The 24395-nt window shown below is 44.8% G+C and overlaps 1 protein-coding gene across 1 annotated transcript in view; it reads left to right on the plus strand.

The window, feature by feature from the left end:
- The window catches only part of ATP9A (ATPase phospholipid transporting 9A (putative)), a 170026-nt gene that overhangs the window by 134028 nt on the left and 11603 nt on the right, over positions 1-24395 (plus strand). The window contains exons 24-27 of the mRNA XM_073607253.1: positions 8038-8102; positions 19897-20005; positions 22160-22217; positions 23817-24020. Of these exons, the coding sequence (XP_073463354.1) occupies positions 8038-8102; positions 19897-20005; positions 22160-22217; positions 23817-24020 (436 nt within the window). The remainder of the gene's footprint in view (positions 1-8037; positions 8103-19896; positions 20006-22159; positions 22218-23816; positions 24021-24395) is intronic.

Raw genomic sequence — 24395 nt, forward strand, 5'->3', positions numbered from 1 at the left:
TCGCTAGTCCAGTGTTGCCTCCCATTTTATTGGCTCCTCAGGTGTCACATGGCCGGTGTTGTATTCCACTCTGTAGGCTTCACAGATGTCACTTGGCGAGTTTTTCCCACTCTATAGGCTCCACATGTCCCCTAAAGGATTGGATGGGCCCAGCATTTAGTATGAGGAAATGGCCTAGCAGTTTGCAATAGAAGTATGGCAAGAAGGCCCATGCTTTGGCATAACCTTTTACTGACCGTTGTAACACAAATGTAACTAATACCATTACAGTTAGCACAACCCGCCCACAACCAAAAAGTGTTCTTCAAAGTATACTGTATCTAAAACCAAAACTTATTTTTTTTTTAGTTCTTGATAGAGTAGAGAAGGGTTAAAACCCCAATGCTTTCTATGTCCTATTGAGAAGATTTCCCTTTACATTCTGTCCTTTAGACAAGTAAGCAAGTAAGTTATCTCTCCAGAAAAAGACCCTAATTGAGAATATGTGGCAAGACTTGAAAATTGCTGTTCACAGACGCTCTCCATCCAATCTGATAGAGCTTGAGATATTTTGCAAAGAAGAAGAACGGGCAAAAATGTCCCTCTCTAGATGTACAAAGCTGGTAGAGACATCCCCAAAAAGACTTTTAGCTGTAATTGCAGAGAAAGGAGGTTCTACAAAGTATTGACTCAGGGGGGCGCTATACAAATGTACCCCCCCCACACTTTTCACATATTTATTTGTAAAAAATTGTGAAAACCATTTATCATTTTCCTTCCACTTCACAATTATGTGCCACTTTGTGTTGGTCTATCACATAAAATCCCAATAAAATACATTTACGTTTTTTGGTTGTAACATGACAAAATGTGGAAAAATTCAAGGGGTATGCAAACTTTTTCAAGGCACTGTATCTTCCTTTCTATGTACGAATACTAGCAGCAGGACCGGTGCTACCACTAGGCAAACTAGGCGACCGCCTAGGGTGCACTTGTCACTGCATCAGGTGTTCGTGTTGAAAGATGCCCCCTCTAATTCTGTTCCAGTAGTATCTTAAAGTGTTACTAAACTCAAGATCTCTCTCTCTCTCTCTCTCTCTCTCTCTCTCTCTCTCTCTCTCTCTCTCTCTCTCTCTCTCTCTCTCTTTCTCTCTCTCTCTCTCTCTCTCTCTCTCTCTCTCTCTCTCTCTCGATATATATAACACTCAACATTATCAGACCCCTATAATTCTACTCCGGGGTCAGCACAGGGCCAATCAGCATTGTCCAGAAGGTCAGGGGTCCTGCAGGCTCATAGGACAGTCGGATAAGAACGAAAGCTCCTCCTGCAAGCTTTAACCAGACACTGATAGACGTCACAAGACTGCTATATACTGCTGATGAGAAAAGATATTTAGCAGTTTTATATTTACTAAAACTATTGCATTTCCATGTTCTGTGGGAGACCAGATATAGTGAATGCAGGCTCCTGGGTTTAGTAACACTTAAAGAGTTCTGCATAGTAATTACCAGGACAATTAGAGAGGATTAATCAGCAATAAGAACCTGACAGGGTTGCCATTCCTTCCCTACTCTAACCAACATTAAAAATCGCTTTGGTTTTAGATACACATTAATAGCCATCCACTATGCATTAAAGCTCTAAGGTAAATCCTCATCCATCTCACTAGCTGTTACTACTACTACTACTTAGTACCCAACACCGCTTTACGTATTGCTCTGCAGAAAATAATAATAATATACCGACATTGAGAAATGCTGACGATGCTCCCACCCTGCACATTTACCTTTTTTAATACTTAGGTCATAACGGTGACATACGCTTTTTATAAAAAAACTTGGTATTTTGGCACAGCGTGGTCATATAGAGCTGGAGACCAGCGCCCACAAATAGTCCGTTTTGTAAACAGAAGGAAACGGTACAATCGAGGTGGTGACAGGGGGGCGGTATGCGATGACTAATACCGTTTAATAGAAGGAAATTCTTTTTTCAAACAATGTTCTGCAGAATAAACAAACAGTCGCTGATCTAGATGTGAGCGCACCAGGAACTGCTCGGCTTTACGTAACTGAAGGAGAACGCTCTGACCTTGGAGGTCCTCTGATAATAAGCCATTCATACTTGTTTAGGCGGCACTGATCCTTCGCTGATCGATCTGAAAATGCAAAAAAAGTCATTCACTGTTACAAAACGGAGTCTGCAAGTTATAAAGTGGCCCAAAGTGAACCTGTCATTGGACTGATATCTGATTGATCTCATAAGGGTCTGTTAGGGATGCACCGATACCATTTATTTTTTATACAACAAGTACCGATATATTTTAGTACCCGCTGATGCCAATTACCGATACCTACCACAACTGTCACTTCAGCTGTCAGCAATGGTACAAAGCATTGAAAAATTACAATAAAACCTCAGATTGCAAGTAACGCGTTTTTCGAGTGTTTCGCAATACGAGCCGTTTTAAAAAACAAAACAAAAAAGCTGACTCGGTTTCCTGCAAGACGAGCAGGATTCATACCTCTGGGGTGTGCAGTACCGCACTTGGCCAGAGGTGCGGGAGCACCGGGGACGCTCGGAAACACTCCATCTCCGAGTTTCTCCGAGTGTCTCCGAATGGTCACAGAGCTTCTCCGAGTGTTTCCGCCCCCCCACCTCTGGCCACAAGCGGTACTGCATACATTAGCAGTGACACTGGAACGAATTATCTGTTTAAATGCTTAGATATCTAAAACTGATACCTTCAGGCTCGGATCTTTCATCTGTCAGTGGGATTCCCCCACTGACAGCTGAAATGTACATAAAAAAAAAAAAAAAAAAAAATCCGGCAATTATCGGTTGTTAAGGTGTGGGGCCGCCACGTCCTTAACAACTGATGAAACATTCGGCTGTCAGTCGGGTTCCCCTGTTGAAAGGAAAAAAAAAAAAAAAAAAGCAGCTGGGCAATTTTTTATCAGCAACATTGCTAAGCTGCTGAAACAAAAAGACACTCGGAAACACTCCGTCTCCGAGTGTCTGAGTGGTCTCTGAGCTTCTCCGAGTGTCTCCGGCACCCCCGCACCTCTGGCCACATGCGGTACAGCATACACCAGTGCCCCCGCACCTCTGGCCACATGCGGTACAGCATACACCAGTGCCCCCGCACCTCTGGCCACATGCGGTACAGCATACACCAGTGCCCCCGCACCTCTGGCCACATGCGGTACAGCATACACCAGGGCCCCCACACCTCTGGCCACATGCGGTACAGCATACACCAGGGCCCCCGCACCTCTGGCCACATGCGGTACAGCATACACCAGGGCCCCCACACCTCTGGCCACATGCAGTACTGAATACACCAGTGCCCCCGCACCTCTGGCCACATGCGGTACAGCATACACCAGTGGCCCCGCACCTCTGGCCACATGCGGTACAGCATACACCAGGGCCCCCGCACCTCTGGCCACATGCGGTACTGAATACACCAGTGCCCCCGCACCTCTGGCCACATGCGGTACTGCATACACCAGTGCCCCCGCACCTCTGGCCACATGCGGTACTGCATACACCAGTGCCCCCGCACCTCTGGCCACATGCAGTACTGCATACACCAGTGCCCCCGCACCTCTGGCCACATGCAGTACTGCATACACCAGCGCCCCCGCACCTCTGGCCACATGCAGTACTGCATACACCAGTGCCCCCCCACCTCTGCCACATGCGGTACTGCATACGCCAGTTCCCCCGCACCTCTGGCCACATGCGGTACTGCATACGCCAGCGCCCCCGCACCTCTGGCCACATGCGGTACTGCATACGCCAGCGCCCCCGCACCTCTGGCCACATGCTGTACTGCATACGCCAGCGCCCCCGCACCTCTGGCCACATGCGGTACTGCATACGCCAGCGCCCCCGCACCTCTGGCCACATGCTGTACTGCATACGCCAGCGCCCCCGCACCTCTGGCCACATGCAGTACTGCATACGCCAGTGCCCCCGCACCTCTGACCACATGCAGTACTGCATACGCCAGCGCCCCCGCACCTCTGGCCACATGCGGTACTGCATACGCCAGCGCCCCCGCACCTCTGGCCACATGCTGTACTGCATACGCCAGCGCCCCCGCACCTCTGGCCACATGCTGTACTGCATACGCCAGCGCCCCCGCACCTCTGGCCACATGCGGTACTGCATACGCCAGCGCCCCCGCACCTCTGGCCACATGCAGTACTGCATACGCCAGTGCCCCCACACCTCTGACCACATGCAGTACTGCATAAACCAGCGCCCCCGCAACTCTGGCCACCTACAGTACTGCATACACCAGCAGTCACTGTGGAACAAATTATCTGAGTTTCTATTGATTCCTATGGGGAAACTCGCTTTGATATACAAGTGCTTTGGATTACAAGCATTTTTCTGGAACGGGTTATGCTCATATTCCAAGGTACTACTGTATTTACAAATTAAATAATTTTTTTTCTATTTTTTATTTTGTCCTTTTTTTAATGTGAAACATGTAAATATATGTTAAAGATGTAAAAATATTAACGAACAAAGCAAACAAAAAAAAGTTTTTATTAATAGTTTATAAAATAGGAGTTACAAGAGGTCCAAGAGGCTGTAGGTCCAATCCATGGTAAGGCTGTAGGTCCAATCCGTGGTAAGGCTGTAGGTCCAATCCGTGGTAAGGCTGTAGGTCCAATCCATGGTAAGGCTGTAGGTCCAATCCATGGTAAGGCTGTAGGTCCAATCCATGGTAAGGCTGTAGGTCCAATCTGTGGTAGGCTGTAGGTCCAATCCATGGTAGGCTGTTATTTATTTTTTTCTTTAGACAGATCAAGCAGCAAACCCATGGGTATAGAAGGCCCCGGACATCCCTGTCTGCAAGAACAGGCAATTGGTTGGATTTAAAAATCTGACCTGATCAGGACTGTAACCCCTAAGATAAACTGTTCCAGCACTGGCCATCTATTGCCCTCACCCTTGTCCATTCACAAGGGCAGAAAAATTTGGCCAAATCCAACATTTTTGTCTGCAGCAGCCCCACACATTTGCTGTGCCTGGAGTTGAACATGTAATGCATGCCCTCCCTCCAGAAATCTACACTATATTACCAAAAGTATTGGGACGCATGCCTTTACACACACATGAACTTTAATGGCACCCTAGTCTTAGTCCGTAGGGTTCAATGTCTGTCGGAATTTCCACACACAAATGTTTGCTGGCGGGTTCTCAAATTTTCCGACAACAAAACTTGTTGTCGGAATATCTGACCGTGTGTACGGGGCATAAGTCCATAGGGTTCAATTTTGAGTTGGCCCACCCTTTGCAGCTATAACAGCTTCAACTCTTCTGGGAAGGCCGTCCACAAGGTTTAGGAGTGTGCCTATGGGAATGTTTGACCATTCTTCCAGAAGAGCATTTGTGAGGTCAGGCACTGATGTTGGATGAGAAGGCCTGGCTCGCAGTCTCTACTCTAATTCATCCCAAAGGTGCTCTATGGGGTTGAGGTCAGACTGTGCAGGGCAGTCAAGTTCCTCCACCCCAAACTCGCTCGGAGCTCGAGTACGGGGCATAAGTGTGTACTTATTCCCCTATACACGCGGTCGGATATTCCGACCACAAAACCGTGGATTTTTTTTTTCCGAAGGATGTTGGTTCAAACTTGTCTTGCATACACCCGGTCACACAAATGTTGGCCCAAAATTCCGAACGTGAGAACGCGGTGATGTACAAACATGTATGACGAGCCGAGAAAAAGGAAGTTCAATAACGAGTGCGGCTCCTTCTGCTTGATTCAGAGCGTGCGTGGAACTTCTGTGCGACGGACTTGTGTACACGTGATCGGACTTTCCGACAACAAGTTTTGATGTCGGGGGAAAATTTGAGAACCTGCTAGCAAACATTTGTGTGCGGAAATTCCGACAGCAAATGCTCGATGGAGCCTACACACGGTCGGAATTTCTGACAACAAGCTCACATCGAACACTTCCCGTCGGAAAATTCGACCGTGTGTACGGGGCATAAGACTCGGATGCCATTAAAGTTGATGTGCGTGTAAAGGCAGGCGTCCCAATACTTTTGGTAATATAGCGTATGTGTGGCCTTGTTATAAAAATAGGACAATACATTGATTTAACATAAGTCCCTGTGCTGGCCTCGGGCAGAATGAATGCAAGTGTTCTATCAGTGAAATGAATCAGTAGAGAACACAAGTTCATCACTCTACAGCCGCCACGGCACAATACACTTTATACTTTCACCCTATACTTCCTCTCATGAGATTATGTAGCATTCACTCATCATTGTTCTGCTTTCCGCTAACATTGACCTTAGGAAAACTCTACAAGCCCAATCTGTACAGATAGTAACAATACAGTGGGGGGTTGATTTACCAAAACTGGAGAGTGCAAAGTCTGGTGCAGCTGTGCATAGTAGCCAATCAGCGTATTGCAACATCTTGTTCAATTAAGCTTTGACAAAAAAAAAATCTGGAAGCCGATTGGTTTCTATGCACAGCTGCACCAGATTTTGCTCTCTCCAGTTTTAGTAAATCAACCCCCCAGTGTATACTGTATAGATCGAGTGTAAGATATGGGGGACAGATATAAATCTGAACTCTAGGCAGTGACACAAATTATTAATGCTGTGTATTCCTTAATACATCATTTGGACAATCTGACACTAACTGACACTTTTGCAGGAACCAGTGACACTAATACAGCGATTAGTGCTAAAAATATGCACTGTCACTGTACTATTGACACTGGCTAGGAAGCGGTTAAAAATCTAGGGCAAGCAAAGGGATTAAATGTGTTCCTAGCCAGTGTTTGTGTTTTACTATGTGTGCTGCTTTTTACTAGGGGAAGAGATGGATTCTAGTCCCTGCTTTGCAGGAACATCCCTTTTCCCCTGCCAGGACGGGGATCTTGTCAGGGCTGGGTTCAGCCCTTCCTTCTCTGAGCTGGCCGCTCAGCTGTCGGCTAATTGGCAGCTCCCATCTCTCTCCACAGTTACTCAGCTGTTGATGATCCTGCTCGTCAGTCCTGCCTACTTAAGCTGTCCAGCCCAGAGGATCTCTTCGCCTTGGTCAACATCACAATAAACTATCCCCTGCGTTCCTGTTTAAAGATTGGCTTTGCTGACATCCCTTCTGGCTCCAGATCCTGCTTGCTGTTCCACTACATTGATCCCTGACTTCTGGCTTCGCTGACTATCCGTTCCGGTTACTGAACTCTGGCTATGTTTTGACTACGTTTGTTCTTTTTAGTTTTATTATTAAACAAGTGTGATTTAACTGTACTTCTGTCTCGGCCTGATTTCATGGTTTCTGACAGATTTGCCTTGTTTATATAGGTCGGTCCCCATTCTGTGTAGTTTAGCAACGATTAGCAGGTGCCAGAGGACATTGAGTGTCTGGAACCCCCCCCCCCCCCCCGCAGTTCGGCTTCTGCTGTGAATTATCACAGCAGAAGCAGCACTCCGGCGGTGCACACGCGCCCCCCCCCTGCAGGCAGAACTGTATATATACAGAACTGCTGCCCTGTAGCATCAAAAGGCTGGTCAGCAAGTGGTTAATGTAGAATGTATGCTCCTTGCTAAGAACGTGTCTTTTTTTTTTATTTGTATTTTTTTATGACGTTGTTATGGGTAAAGTTCCACTTTAAGACCCTCTTCTGAATAGAGAGGTTTTTCTGCAGGTTCTACCTGTAATACCTCAAATATATCAATGCTACAGTATATAAATTGACAGTATTAACTGTGGATGCCTAATAGTAGTCCATAGTAACAGCGATAATAATGATCGATATTGTGTATGTAACTGTGCTGGGGACATTAGAGTGAAAGCTCTGCTGCCTTACAGACACTTGTGTTCTCCATACAACACTGCGTTATATGTAAGAGCCCTGCAAATGTATATTAATAGTAGTGTGTGACTGTACTCTGGGATATTAGAGTGTAAGCTCCTTTGGTACAAAGACATATGCGACTGGTTAAGTGCTGTAAAACACCAAAGAGTGTGTCAGATCAGTATGTTCATAATGCTGATTATGTAACTGTTCTCATTTCAGGCCGTATTCTCCTCCGTGTTTTACTTTGCCTCCGTTCCCCTCTATCAAGGATTCCTCATTATCGGGTAAGTACATGATTATATGAGCTTGGCAGTTTCCAAGTGAAATGTAAGATCATTGCTAGGTGTGGAAACCCTGTCCTGTATAGCAATGTCACTAATTGAGAGAAGACGGCAGATGAACAGGTACAACTTATGTAGGATGATTTGCTTCATCTCTGTGTATCACCTGAGGCCAATCACTTCACTGGGTCTATATACGGGTTTACAAACACTTTAAGAGAAATTTTGCCTGGGTCTCTGGTGCTGCTGAGAGTAGTAGTGTTAGCTGTAGTATTTTATCTCATGATGATTTTCTCTTCAACACAGTCAGTTCAAAATCATAGATATTGCTAAGGTGTCTTTTTTTATTTTCATGAAATAACTATTTAATCCATCAAAACTTCTTCTTTCTTCTTTTTTCTTCTTCTACTTCTTTCTTCTTTCTTCTTCTTCTTTCTTCTTCTTCTTTCTTCTTCTTCTTTCTTCTTCTTCTTTCTTCTTCTTCTTTCCTCTTCTTCTTTGCTCTTCTTCTTTTTTTCCTCTTCTTCTTCTTCTTCTTCTTTCCTCTTCTTCTTCTTTCTTCTTCTTCTTTCCTCTTGTTTCTTCTTCTTCTTCTTCCTTCTTCCTTCTTCCTTCTTCCTTCTTTCTTCTTTCTTCTTTCTTCGCTCTTCTTCTTCTTCGCTCTTCTTCTTTTTTTCCTCTTCTTCTTTTTTTCCTCTTCTTCTTTTTTTCCTCTTCTTCTTTTTTTCCTCTTCTTCTTTTTTTCCTCTTCTTCTTCTTTCTTCTTCTTTCTTCTTCTTTCCTCTTGTTTCCTCTTCTTCTTTCTTCTTCTTCTTCTTCTTTTTCTTTTTCTTCTTTTTCTTCTTTCTTCCGTATTATTATATTTTTGGTTCAATGTGTATGATGTCTTGTTGTGTTTGTTAAGGAATTTAATAAATAGATTTGTAAAAAAAAAAAAAAAAAAAAAAAAGCTAGTCACAGACAGATGGTAATTTGGCCAGTTGAGAAGGAACCGGACAAATGTCAATCAGCATGTGGCCCTCTCTTCCTGTTCGACAGAAGTTAAACATTTCGATCGATTTCTGTAGAATGGACAAACTAGAAAACGTTTGATCATCGGCTGCAGCCACTGATATGTGTAATCTGACAGCGTTGGGTCCCACTGTCCAAATACAATGTCCTGGGGGGGGGATCCTTTATCCATCTTGTTTGCATGGATGGAGGATGCTGCCAGTTGTTGTTGGTGGGTTTTTTTTTTTCATCCCACTTTCAGAAAAAAAAAAACATCTGTGGCCAGCTTAACCACTTCCTGACCAAGCTATAGCTGAATGACGGCTTGGTTGCTACAGCGTGGTTGACCAGTTCTGGGAGGGCGTCATGACGACCTCCCGTGAACGCGCCTACTGCGGGGCGCGACTGTCACGTTCTGTGATCGTTGCGTCCTTAGGACCCAGCCTTGGAGGACGTCACTTCCAGTCCTGGAAGAAAAAAAAATAAAAAATTAAAGTGAAAGATCAATAAAAAAATTTTGTTGATCTTTTGCTTTTAAAGGTAAAGAAGAGATTTGAGGTCTTTTTGACCCCAGATCTCTTCATAAAGAGGACCTGTCCTCCATAGCTCTATTACAAGAGATGTTTACATGTAATATGAATAAAAGTGAACAAAAAATAAATAAAAACGAAAGACCGTATAAAAAAAAAAAAAAAATTTAAAGCGTCACCGTCTCTCCATGCTCAAGCGCAGAAGCGAATGCATACGTAAGTTGCGCACGGTACATATGAGGTAGGGACGCAGCGCTACACCTCCTCTGTAACTCTAAACGGGTAACCTGTAAAGGCGATTAAATCGTCGCCCATGGAGACTTTTAAGTATTGTAGTTTGTCGCCATTCCATGAGCGCAACTTTAAATCGTGACATCTTGGGTATCTATTTACTCAGCGTAACATCATAAAAAATTGCAACGGTTGCTATTTTATTCCCTAGGGTCTCTGCTAAAAAATATATATATATATATATAACTTGCTGACCTGGCTTTTTCTGGCACTTTTTGTTCAAGTTTAAATCCGTATTTTTTTTCTAAAAAAATAATTATAAATCCCAAACATTTTATTTATGTTTATATATATATATATATATATATATATATATATATATATATATAAATGTTTGGGATTTATAATTTATTTTCTAGTAAAAAATACGGATTTAAACTTGAACAAAATGTGCCAGAAAAAGCCAGGTCGGCAAGTGATTAATCACGAAGGAAAATCTACAAGCATTTAGCCTGTTTTGACCACACCTAAGGCCTTTTATATTCTCTCACTATTATGCCCCGTACAAACGGTCGGATTTTCCGACGGAAAATGTGTGATAGGACCTTGTTGCCAGAAATTCCGACCGTGTGTGGGCTCCATCACACATTTTCCATAGGATTTTCCGACACACAAAGTTTGAGAGCAGGATATAAAATTTTCCGACAACAAAATCCATTGTCGGAAATTCCGATCGTGTGTACACAAATCCGACGGACAAAGTGCCACGCATGCTCAGAATAAATAAAGAGATGAAAGCTGTTGGCTACTGCCCCGTTTATAGTCCCGACGTACGTGTTTTACGTCACCGCATTTAGAATGATCGGATTTTCCGACAACTTTGTGTGACCGTGTGTATGCAAAACAAGTTTGAGCCAACATCTGTCGGAAAAAATCCATGGACTTTGTTGTCGGAATGTCCGATCAATGTCCGACCGTGTGTACGGGGCATTAAAGTATCAACCTCGTGGAGGAAGAGATGATATATTCTGCAACAAAATGAAAAAAACTTTAAAATTTGAGTTGTGTTTTTTTTTTTGTTGTTTAGAAAAAGACTAGGGCGATACATCCGTGTTTAAAAACCATGACTCTGACTTTTTCAGTCAGGCTGCAACAAGATAAATAATGATGATGAAAATGCAGAAATCGCATCAGACAATAAACATGGTTTTTGCTTTAATCCACCGAACATCTGTGCAATCTGTAACGTGCATCACGTCCAAAAATTCAAGATCTGGCTGCTTGCGGATTAAACAGCACCAGTCACAAATAAACACAAGCAATCATTTAAAAATCTTATTTATCAACCTTTTCTTGTTAACCTCTTGTCAACCACATAACACACATGTGCAATGGAAAGGTGAGTGAGCTTAAACACTCCTATGCCCCACAAATTGGTCCATGGGGCTGAGATTTCTTTACTATCACAGACAACTCCCGGTCTCTGTTTATGATTGGGAGCAGGTGTTTGGGCTCCCAATCATGTGACAGCCAATTACCGTGATCATGTGATTGAGAAGTCTATCTCGCCACCTGACTACCGGGAGGAGACAGAAAGAGATGAAATACTTTTTGAGGTTCTTCAGCCTTTTAGAAAAAAAATTCAAAAATTCAGCAGCTACAAATACTGTAGCCGATGACTTTTTAATAAAAGGGCACTTACCTGTCCCGGGGAATCAGCGCCATCCTCACCTGTGCCAGTACTTTGCCAGTTTTGGTGTCCCCGGTGCTTGCATGTTTAATGTGGGAAGCATACGTACATCTTCGCCATCACACCATGGATCAGCAATAAGTCGTCCAAAAAGGTTTTAATGAAAGAAAGTCACATTTGTGATGTGACTTCCTTTCATTAAAACCTTTTTGGTCGACTTATTGCTGATCCATGGTGTGATGGCGAAGATGTACATATGTTTGATGCTTCCAGGACCCAACTGGCAATCGCTGCAGCACCCACCATTTTATGAGCCATTTTTACCAGCAACGTGTGCGATAGGAATATTGAACAGACTGCCAATGTGGGAAGCAGGCTATGACTCCTTGCCGCTTTTACAGCTGGATTTCCACTTTACATATTCACACGGCGAAGCATGGCTTGCCCATGTGAAGAAAGACAGCAGGGTGCCAGGTTAGTGTGGAGTATCCTGTAAACTGCTCAAGTAGTGGAAGCGGCATGCAGAAACAGCCATCAGCAGTCTGGATGGACCAGTGCAAGATGGAGGTTCGGCGGCGTCTCACAGCCCTCGCTAACAGCACTACACAAAGACACCAACGGATAGGATGGATGGGCTGTGACCTGTTTCCGAGGCCCTGCTTCTTTTTTTTTTTTTTTTTTGCTGACCCGTTTAAGGAATGGACAGAAATTTTGAAGTGGTCAAGAGGCCAGCATCATCCAATCGGAGAGGAGTGGGTGTAGCCAGCCAATGGGAATTAAAACATCACTGTTGATTAGATGACGAGACCAGACCAAGCTGGCATTGTGACTCTGCTGTGTAAATAGTCCAGCAGCCTGCTGGGACCTGTGACTTGCCCCCAGAGAGCTGCGGGCAGAGAAAAGGGGGACTGAATTTCTGGTGGAATCACCTAGGCCACAGGTGTCAAACTGGTGGCCCTCTAGCTGTTGTGGAACTAAAAGTCCCATGAGGCATTGCAAGGCTGACAGTTACAAGCATGACTCCCACAGACCGAGGCATGATGGGACTCGCAGTTCTGCAACAGCTGGAGGGGCCGCCAGTTTGACACCCCTGGCCTAGGCGATCCACCCGTAAGTGGGAGCAGGTACCTACCAAAACTAGAGTGGGAGGAGGACATACCGCAGAACTTCCCTTTTTAGGGTGAAGTTCAGTTTTTAGTATCTCCTCATCAGGTTCAGACTAGGGTAGGTCTGCAGGTAATGGCTGTGGATAAGAAAAATAAATGATTTCATAGTAAGAACACATTAATAAACCATATGGCCAATAGTTTGTGGACATCCCGTCAAATGATTGAGTTCAATTGTTTCCTGTCAAGGGTACAGTATGGAGTGAATGATATAAAATGTAGCGTTAAGAATAAACCTATGTATGTAAGTGAATGATACAGAATCAATCATGCAAAAATAATGGAAATGTGGAAAAGTCCAATGCCTGTGAAGGTCCTAAAAAGGACCAATGTGAGTCCACCACCAAATAGTGGCTGATCAAAGATGGAATACACTGGCACTGTCCGGCAGTTAGGGCATCAAAGGTGGTGCATCTTCAACCATATACAGAGGAAGTATATCTACTCTTACCGGAATGGGTGGACTCAAATGTCAGAGACAATGAGTCATAAAGGCAAGGATCCCGAGGAGCGGCAGAGCATCTAAACACCAAGGACCTCCAAACACGACTCCAAGTGGTGCTGTAGACAGCCACCAAACCGGACCTCGGATGTTGAGAACTCCAAGGCTGGAACTTAGGCACAGAAGGTTGGGCTGACATTCGAGTCCACCTGTTCCGGTAAGAGTAGATATACTTCCTCTGTATATGGTTGAAGATGCACCACCTTTGATGCCCTCACTGCCGGACAACCTTCTGTGCCTAAGTTCCAGCCCTGGTGTTCTCAACATCTGAGGTCCGGTTTGGTGGCTGTCTACAACACCCTTTGGAGTTGTGTTTGGAGGTCCTTGGTTCCTTGGAGTTTAGTTGATCTACCGATCCTCGGCATCCTTGTCTTTATGACTCGTTTTCGCTGACATTCGAGTCCACCTGTTCCGGTAAGAGAAGATATACTTCCTCTGTATATGGTTGAAGATGCACCACCTTTGATGCCCTTGCTGCCGGACAGTGCCAGTGTATTCCATCCTTGATTAGCCACTATTTGGTGCCGGACTCACATTGGTCCTTTTTAGGACCTTCACAGGCATTGGACTTTTCCACATTTCCATTATTTTTGCATGATTGATTTCTGTATCATTCACTTACATACAGATATATGTTTATTCTTTAGCACTACATTTTATACCATTCACTTCTCAGCGTTCTTGTCACATTGTTTATGTAGCAGCTTTTTCACTTTGTTTTAGAGTTAGCGCAGTAATATTTTTATTCCCTTTTTACAGTATACAACATTTTAGGTAATTGTGCATTTCCAACCCTGTGGTCACAGCTTGGGGAATTACCCTTTTCTGTTTCAGCATCATTTTGCCCATGCACACAAGGCCAGCTCCATAAAAACATGGCCCTGGCTTGATGAGTTAAAGCGGTAGTAAACCCGCTGTCTTTTTTTTTTTTTTCTTCCCTACACCTGTAAGGGAAAAGGCATAATGAGCTAGTATGCACCGCATACTAGCTCATTATGAGATGCTTACCTTAGAGCGAGGCGCCGGCATCTCACCCGGTCCACGCCGAGGGAGCTGACATTTCCCCTCGGCATGCCTTCCGGGTATCGCGGCTCCGACCACTCACAGCGATGTTGTCGCTCATGCGCGCGGGAGACTTTTTTTCCGGCAAAGTCCAGGGGCTGCCGGGCTTTCAGCCCAGAATCACCTGTGCGGATGCGCTGCTGCAGTCAGCGGCTCATTGCGAGGGCAATATCTCCTAAACCGTACAGGTTTAGGAGATATTTTTTTTTACCTACAGGTAAGCCTTATTATAGGCTTACCTGTAGGTAAAAGTTAAAAAAAAAAGGTATACAACTGTTTTCAGTGTGGAGATATTCACGTGACTTGTACAAAGCCTTTGTACTGAACATCTTTTGGGATGAATTGGGACACTGATTGTGAGCCAAATCCTCTCATTGAAAATCAATAACTTGACCTCACAAATGGGCACAAATTCCCAGATGAATTCAAACTTCGAACTTTTTTGGAAAGCCTTACAAGGAGAGTGAAGGCTGTTATACCCACAAAGAGAGGCCAGTACCATATTAATGCCCATGGTTGGGAAGGAATGGGATGTCCAACGAGCTCATTTAGATGCCACAGTCGGGTGTTCAGAAACCGTTGGCTATATAGTGTACATAGAACCATTAGTGAGCAAGCCCAAAGCCAAAGATGATGCTGAATATGAAACCATGCTAATTTATAAAATAATAGTTCATGTAAACCCAGATCTTAAAGTTTAATTTTCACTGTACGCTTTTCATGAGTCTGGAGTGATGAGAAACACTCTCATTCTCTTTGATAATGGTTGAACCTGTTTTTGGCAGCACTAACCTGGCTGGGAAGTGAATGAATTACTGCAGAGTATTTTTTCTTTACATAAAAAAAAAAATTCTTTTTTTTTATGCCCAACATTTAATTGGGAAGGAGTTTGAAGGCCATAAAAGGATTAATTGCTTACTATTTTCATATCTCTTTATTCCACCCTTCCTGACCGGCCTTGTACAGTATCACAGTTCGTGGCGAGGCCAATCCACCCTGCCTACTTATTTCAAAGAGCGCAAGCCTTTGAATCCGCAGACCCTAGGGACCTTCGTGATGTAATCAGGATAAAGAATGGGCCTTTGCCTTAACCCTCCCCAGCTCACGCTGCTATTGTGCTGTGAAATTTCTCTCAGGAAAAGCCACACATGTGAGTCACACAGGGCAAGAAAAGATTTAATATCTGCATTTTCTCCTAATAATTATTATTATTATATATGATTTATATAGCTCCAGCAGTTTACGCAGCGCTTTAGAATATAAAAAGGAGACAATACAGTTATAATACAATAAAATACAAGAGAAATAAGAGGGCCTTGCTCAGAAGAGCTTACGATCTAATAGGGTGGGACAGAAGGTTGTAACTGTGGGGAATGAGCTGATGGAAGTGGTAGGGGATTAGTTGGAGACGTGATAGGCTTTCCTGAAGAGATGGGTTTTCAGGGATCGCCTGAAGGTAGCAAGAGTAGGGGATAGCCGGACCGGTGGAGGTAGTGAGTTCCAGAGGATGGGAGAGGCTCTGGAGAAATCCTGGAGACGAGCATGAGAGGAGGAGACGAGGGAGCTTGAGAATAGGAGGTCTTGAGAAGAGCGGAGAGGACGATTTGGGTGATATTTGGAGACAAGATTGGTCAGATTAATCAGATCTTATCTTTATATTCAAGGTTTGTGCAGGATCGGAGTCATGAACCTGTGCCTGGCCCTTGCTCATGAACATGAGTTCACTACACGTTTCTTCCTCATTTGGATCCATGTTATGTTTGATTACAAAATTCAGGCATGTGGATGTTTTGAATAATAAACCACGATGTTCAAAACTTCCAACTCATGGCATTCTGCTGTGAAAATGGAGATTTAATAGGTTACTGACCATTTCTCGGCAATTTAATAAGCAGGGTTCACTTCTTTCTGGAATCTAATCTTCCTTCCAAGGTGACTGTATTGCCTTGAAAATACATCCCTTTACTCTTCACCTTTTCACATGGTCCTTGTTCAGGTAATCTGTTAAAGGGTGACAACACTGTCCTTGTCTCTCAAGTGTGCTCCGACATTGTCACATGGTCAACATGGTCTTTCAGTGAAGTCCTGACCCACTGTTGTCACCATCAGAAATCCCACCCTAAAAAAAAAATGCCATGCAGCCATTGCTGGAATGCCTAAAGCCAATATTTCCTTCTCGACTATTGAGGGACACACAGGAAGTCTTATTTATACCTTCGGGTTATACTGTTGCTGCCTTCAGGACTGGACCCTTGCAAACAAAAAAAAAAATGTATGGGGCAATAAAGGTCGTCTGATGGTAAGCAGCCGATGATTGCGCTGCACTATTCTGTTTAAGTAAAAAAAAAATGTAAACCAGTCCAGCAAATCCCTCCTAACTACCAGCATGTTGTAGTTTTTTTGCTAGTGTCTAGGACAGACTTTCTCAACCTTTTAACCCTAGAGGAACCCCAAAAATAATTTTCATGTCTCGAGGAACCCTTACTAAAACCAAATCAGCAGGGCTCAATAGGAACAATGCTCCTTATATTGGTGGTCAATAGGAAGAATGTCCCCCTTAAAGTGGTGTTCAGAATGCCACCCTTAAAGACAGCTAAAAAGATATTTGGTGTCATTCTGCTGGCTTTGCTAAGTGGCGCTGAACCTTGAACTCTGTAGGCATCAAATAGGTGGTTCATCAGGCACAGCTCAAGAAAACCCCTAGCAACTTCTGGAGGAACCCCAGAGTTCCACGGAACCCTGGTTGAGAATGTCTGGTCTAGGAGGATGGACATCTTTTTATCAGCTCTGCTGTGTAAAAGGCTAACCTATTTTTGTTAGCACCATTTTCTTTAACTTTTTTTTTTATTCAATCAAGACTCATCTCCACACTGCTGCTAGAGCTGGTCTCTCTGATTTCAGCTATCCAGCATGGTCATCCTCAGCATTAGCATTGCCGTATGGAGTGCTGGAGTCCCCACTGGGCTGGATGTTGCAGGGCCAGCCTAGAAGTAATTTTTGGGCACTGAGTTCCATGTACGGGGCTTTCAAAACCTCATTCTAGTAAAAAGTATCAGATGAGCATTTTCCAGGTTCAGAGCCACTGGCATTGACTCTATGCTTGCCCTATTTCTGAAGGCTCATTTGGTAAATGGGTCGATCAGGTCGAGCATGCCTCAAGCACATAGGTTGCTGGGTGCTTTTTTTTAATTTCAACATTCCCTGCCATTTTTTTTTTACTGCAAAAGGGCTGAGGCCCAGATTCTAATATGTGCAGCCGCGGGTTCGTGCCTAGGGTCCGCAGTGCGTGTCCCTAGCCTTTGCCAGTTCCTGAAGAAGGAGAGGACTCCTCAATCCCAACACCCCTTACGGGATCTAGCTGTGTTGGGAGTCGAGGGGTGACTCCCCCCTGAAAAGAGCTGCTCACCCATTGCTCGTGTTCGAATGGGCGAGCGGGGTAAGCTATATTGGGGAAGACCAGATCTGTGAGCCAGGTGGAAGATAAAATTAGTCATCCCCAGGGCATCTCTTAGAGCTCAGCTGCACCAAAGATATGTGATCAGTCTAGGTCAAAGCTGTACCTGTGGATCATGAGTAAAAAGTAGATAGAGAGAAAGGACAAAAAGACTAGGAGAAGAAAGACAGAAAGAAAAAGAAAAGATGCCGAAGCGTTGGAAGACGCTTGGCTAAGCTAATACTTCATGGTTCCTCAAGCCATTTTTGAATTGACACTAGCAGTATTCAATGTAAAAATCCCTTTTTTAGGAGTACATTTAGGGACTCAAGTCCTACTGTTATGTGTTTTATGATCCTGTTCTTGGAAATACTTTGCTACAAAACTGAGGGATGCTGATAGTAGAAGGGGTTATCCTGGGCTGGCCTACAGTTTTGTCTGCCATTGTCCAATCCACCTGTAGGCAGCAGCATAACCCGAAGTTGAAAGACTTCCTGTGTCCCTCAAAGAACTCCAAATAATGGGAAATACAAAAAATACATGCCAGTTGTTTATGATAAATTTAATTCAGTGCAGGTTTACATCTACTTCAACTAATCACTTGACCCTCCCTCCTATATTGTAAGCTCTAACGGGCGGGGCCCTCTGGATCCTCCTGAATTGTATTGTAATTCTACTGTCTGCCCTCATGTTGTAAAGCGCTGCGCAAACTGTCGGCGCTACATTAAATCCTGTATAATAATAATAATAATTACTGATAAAATAGAGATAAATAGTTTTGAAAGTAATTATTGCATCGTGCATTGCTGGCTTATGAAACCGGACAGCTTGAAATACCATTTGTTTCCAATAAAACTGCTCTGCTTTTTGCTTAATCAAAATTCTACAGACAGCAGGTTTGCGTACAATGTACTCCAACTCTTGCCAAGTATGGATGGCGTAACCTGTATGAGTGAAGTGAAATAGGAGGGGAAGGCGTAGTGTGGGTGTGAAGAAACCCATGGTAACCAGAACACGGCAGTTCAAAACAGGCCAAGGAAGGACCGTCTAGGTCAGTGAGCACCACTAGTGGAAGCATCATGCTGCTAAATGAGTTTACCTGAACGTGAGGAGGCTCCTAGGTCATCAGGTCATCAATTAAAGTATAACTAAAGGCACCTTTTTTTTTTTTCCTTCTAGTTTTGGAGAGCGTGGAGATGGATTAGAACCCATGTCCATTTTTAATTGCTGTCTGTGCCCCCAATAAGGAGATTCACCCTCTCTTGATTTTGTCCTGTTTTACCAATTTCATTGAAAGTGAAATTAAAGAAAATCCCAAATGTTGGGTTGTCCCCAGAAAAGTAATAGAGGTGGAAATCCATCCAATCAGGACACTAGTTCTGGGGGTCCCCAGGGGATTCCTTTCATTTGCAGGGATTTCCTCTCACTTCCTGTTTGTCTGTGGAATGGTTAGTGAAGAGAAATCTTAAAAATGGGACATAGACCAGAACCCTTGATAAATGGCCTTGAAGGAACAAGTGGTAAATTGTTCTCGCCTATACTGCATGTTTGATGGACTATGAATACTGTACACTGTTAAAAATGATGCCGAAGTCTTTATCCTGTACTGTGAAAACCTAAATAAATACCATTGAAAAATTGGACATGGAGGGCAAAAAAAAAAAAAACTGGCAGGGGTTATAACCCTCCCTTACGCTATTCAAAATAAAAAAAGAAAATTGCCTACAGTTTTGCTTTAAAGCCTGATGCACACTACTAGGTTTTTTTTTTCACGCTCAACCCGTAAGGACCGAATGAAAAAAAAAAAACTGACCGCCCAGGAGAAGCCGCTGTACTAACTTTGTGATTTTATTAGAGTGATCTCCCCTGCTGTGCTATTGTGTTCGGACAGGGGGGGCGGGGGGGGTGGGCAGCCTCCCTGCCAGAACACTCCGGTCAGCAGTCTCAGCTATTGGCTGAGAGTGCTGATCGGGAGCCGATCGGCAGACCTTTGTCAGTCATGTCCCTTTCGACCAGAAGCTGGCAGAACGGCTGTCTCCTCTCATACTGCCTGCAGTACACACAGGGGCCGAATGTTGGACGGTTTCTATTGAATCAGCCGATGCTGCCCGACCGACATTCGGCCCCTGTGTGCACTAGGCTTAATACAGCTGTACAAGAATATGTGATCTAACAGAACTTCTGTCCCTGCAGATATTCCACTATCTACACCATGTTTCCGGTCTTCTCCCTGGTTCTCGATAAAGATGTCAAGTCCGAGGTGGCCATGTTGTATCCCGAGCTATACAAAGATCTACTAAAGGTACGCAATTCATTCATGAAGGTCTGTAAGAAAAGGTTGCAGACCTTTTCCGATACCCAATCTATCCACAAGCTCTGCCAGAAGCAGTGCACAAACAGGCTTGTATTTAATAAAGTGCAGTAACCCATAGCAACCAACCTGCCTTTCTGGCTGCTACAAGTAACTAAATATTTCCCTCTTTATCTTTGCTCATCTAATGTCATCCCAACAAGATGGACCTCGTCCAGTGCTGCGCACAGCAAGCTTTTTAGGCCTCATGCACACGAGACGCTGTTAAACGCGCGTTCAGAGGCAGTTGGACACTTTTTTCAACTGCCCCTGAACCCATTCAATGTTATCCTATGTGTCCATGTACACAGTCTCGTTTTTTTGGCGTTTTTAGGCAGTTGCGTTTAACCTCGTTTTTCCAGAAGCAAAAAAATGGGTTCAGACGCAAAAGTTTTCCACGTTTCAGACGCCAAACGCGGCTAAACGCCGGTACCGGCGTTTAGCTGCGTTTGCGTTTTATAAGTGTTTTTTTAAAGGAACATTTTACAACCCGATTTTGGGGCCCCATATCTCGGGGCCACTTGGTGCTAGGAACCCCAAATTTGGTGTGCTAACACAGTTGGACTAACATATCCAAATTTGGTTCCTAGCACCAAGTGGCCTCGAGATATGGGGCCCCAAAGTCGGGTCGTAAAATGTCATTCTCTGCTCTGCAGATGCTTCTAGACGCAAACGCGGCTAAACGCGGCATGCAAACGCGGCAAAACGGGCGTTTCTAAACGCCGGTTTCAGCTTTTAAAAACGTGTTCAGCAGAGTTTGCACCGGCGTCTCGTGTGCATGAAGCCTTATACGGCTGGGTTCACACCATTGCGAAGTGAATGCAGGTTCTCCGCATCCAGCAGGAGATTTTGACCAGCTCTCTATGGAGTCAGGTTAACATATCTCCGCTGCGGCTCCAGTGCAAATTTTCACAGAAGCCCTGTGCGTCTTTTTTGGTCCGTTTTCAGGTCTAAATTCGGCCGAAAATTCGGGCTGAAATCGGACCTGAAACGGTGAACGGGGACGCACCGGACCCCCTGCTGGGAGCCACATGCCGCGATGGTGTGAACCCAGCCGAAGTGGAGTTTCCATCCACATCTGCACATTGCAGTAATGTGTGATCTTTGGTGTGTTGGCACCCCTATGCATTAGAGTAGGCTGCAATGTACAAAAAAAGCATATTCTATTTGTTGCGTTGCACTTCATTAACAAAATGGGGTTATGTCTGATTCGCCATGCATTGGCGGCCCATTCCAAATGAATGTGCTACTGTGCCACAACATGCCAATGTTTTATTATGCGCTGACTTGTTAATATCGGCGTAGTTTTGTGGTGTCTTTTTATTTTCTTTACTTCAAACAGCATTAAATTCTGTTTAATTCTGGTTGATCCTGTTGGTAGAGCTTTCGCTGTAGCCATATGACAGAGAGCGAATGTTTTTATGGCCAACTGTTAGGCTACTTTCAGACTGGGGCGGGCGGGCGTCAGGGGTAAAGGGGCGCTATATTTAGCGCCGCTTTACTGCCGTTTTAGCGGCGCTATTCGGCCGCTAGCGAGGCAGTTTTAACCACCGGTAGTGGCCGAAAAAGGGTTAAAACTGCCCGCAAAGCACCGCTGCAGCGGTGCTTTGCCGGCGGGTTTTTGGCGCTGCCCCATTGTTTTCAATAGGAAGGGACGCTTTAGGAGCCGTGAATACACCGCTCCTAAAGTGCTGCAAAGATGTGGCTTGCAGGACTTTTTTGACCATCCTGCAAGCGCACCGCTCCAGTGTGAAAGCCCTCTGGGGTTTCATATTGGAGTGAATTGAGCAGCTCTTTCGGGACGCTTTGCAGGCGTTATTTTTAGCGCTATAGCGCCTGCAAAGCGCCTCAGTGTGAAAGTAGCCTTAGGCTTTCTTCTATGCCATTTTTCTTTATGATTGTGCGCTTATGCCATTTTCTCCAGCCAAATGTTACGACCATAAAAATGCCGCGTGCATTCTTGCTTACTAAATACAAAAACAAAATGCAATTTTGGTGCCTGGGGTTTAGTTTAAAAAAAAAAAAAAAAAAAGATAGGGCTGAATATTTTCAAACATGGATATGGAGAATATCATACCTTCCTGACTATTACTCTTTATATTCCAGGGACGGCCATTGTCCTATAAGACATTCCTCATATGGGTTCTGATCAGCATTTATCAAGGTACGTACAGTCTCTCCCCTCAGGATCTACAACACACGTGTCAAACACAAGGCCAGCGGGCTGAATCTGGCCCACCAGGCCTTGTCATGTGGCTCTCGCACCCAGTTTTGAAGCTGAAACGTGGTGGAACTCCATTCTGCCACCTCTGGCTCTCACCCTCCACTCCCCACTGTCACTTGTAAACACAGAAGCAGCCTGTGTTTACAAGGGATAGCTTTGCTCGCAGCGGCTCCTGGATCTAACCGATCCCTGCATGCACTCATGGCAGGGTCTCCAGAATCTGAGAGAGAGAGAATGATCTCCAGGCAAGGCAAAGCCAGGCCAGGTAGAAGAGAGATGCGAGGAAGCTGTGGGGGGGGGGGGGGGTTGGAGTTGGGGTTGCACATTGTGCATAGCACACCCCTAAACCCTGCACTCTGTACACAGCACACTCCTGAACCCTGCACTCTGTACATAGCGCACCCTGTAACCCTGCACCCTGTAACCCTGCACTCTGTACATAGCGCACCCCATAACCCTGCACTCTGTACATAGCGCACCCCATAGCCCTGCACTCTGTACATAGCGCACCCCATAACCCTGCACTCTGTACATAGCGCATTCCTTAACCCTGCACTCTGTACATAGTGCACCCCTTAACCCTGCACTCTGTACATAGCGCACCCCTGAACTCTGCACTCTGTACGTAACGAACTCCTGAACCCTGCACTCTACATACTCACCCTTTAACCCTGCACTCTACATAGCTCACCCCTTAAACCCTGCACTCTACATAGCTCACCCCTTAAACCCTGCACTCTACATAGCTCACCCCTTAAACCCTGCACTCTACATAGCTCACCCCTTAAACCCTGCACTCTACATAGCTCACCCCTTAAACCCTGCACTCTACATAGCTCACCCCTTAAACCATGAGCTCTGTATAGCTCACCCCTTAAACCCTGAGCTCTGTATAGCTCACCCCTGAACCTGAGCTTTGTATAGCTCACCCCTTAAACCCTGAACTCTGTATATAGCTCACCCCTTAAACCCTGAACTCTGTATATAGCACACCCTTCAACCCTGTACTCTGTATATAGCACACCCTTTAACCCTGCACTCTGTATATAGCACACCCTTTAACCCTGCATTCTGCATATAGCACACCCTTTAACCCTGCACTCTGTACGTAATGAACTCCTGAACCCTGCACTCTGTATGCAACAAACTTCTGAACCCTGCATTCTACATGGCTCACCTCTTAACCCTGCACTCTGTATATAGCGCACCCCTAACCCTGCACTCTGTACGTAGCACACTCCTGAACTCTGTACGTAGCGCACCTCAGATACAGATGCCTTTGAGGGCAACCATACTGCTGATGCAGCCTGCGTTGAAATAGATTTTGACCCCCCTGTTCTAGCAGAATCTATTACTTGACGAGACCTGAATTTTTAAAAGTAATGTAGGTTTTAGTATTATTGTTTCTGCTATATAGAGCTTTCTATATTATTCTGAAAGTTAAGACTTCACTGTGCTGATCTCTAAAAGATGTTTTTTAACGATATTTTTGCGTGGACGGTAAAACTGTATCTTATAACTTTCTATCTTTCTCCCCAGGGAGTATAATCATGTATGGTGCTTTGCTGCTGTTCGAGTCCGAGTTTGTCCACATCGTGGCCATTTCCTTTACATCCCTGATCCTGACCGAACTACTAATGGTAGCACTGACCATTCAGACGTGGCATTGGCTGATGATCGTGGGGGAGCTCCTCAGTCTGTCCTGTTATATCGCTTCCCTTGTGTTCTTACACGAGTTCATAGGTGAGAAACATTTATATAAATCTCAGCAATCCCGGGAATACCTGTTTATATTGTGCTTTATATCGGTCTTCTGTTCTCTGTGGCCCCATAATGCTCTGTGGGCAAGCAGGATATGTATGGGAATGGATGAGGGGGACTTGTTGGACTTGTGTCTTTTTATAACCTCACCTATTATGTAACTATAAGTAAGGCCAGTGGGGGCCCGTGCACTGTGGGGGCACGGGCACCGCCCTCCCCATCCATGCGCCCGGCCCCTTTCAGGATGCCGGCCGCATGGATTCCCATGGCGGGGGCGGGAGTGGGTGGTACTTTTTGAAGCACCTGATTAGAGCCAGAGGCTCTAATAGGCTTCACAATAGGGTGGGCTCGCGGCGC

Source organism: Aquarana catesbeiana, linkage group LG12, assembly GCF_042186555.1.
Source record: "Aquarana catesbeiana isolate 2022-GZ linkage group LG12, ASM4218655v1, whole genome shotgun sequence".
NCBI classification, from domain to species: domain Eukaryota; kingdom Metazoa; phylum Chordata; class Amphibia; order Anura; family Ranidae; genus Aquarana; species Aquarana catesbeiana.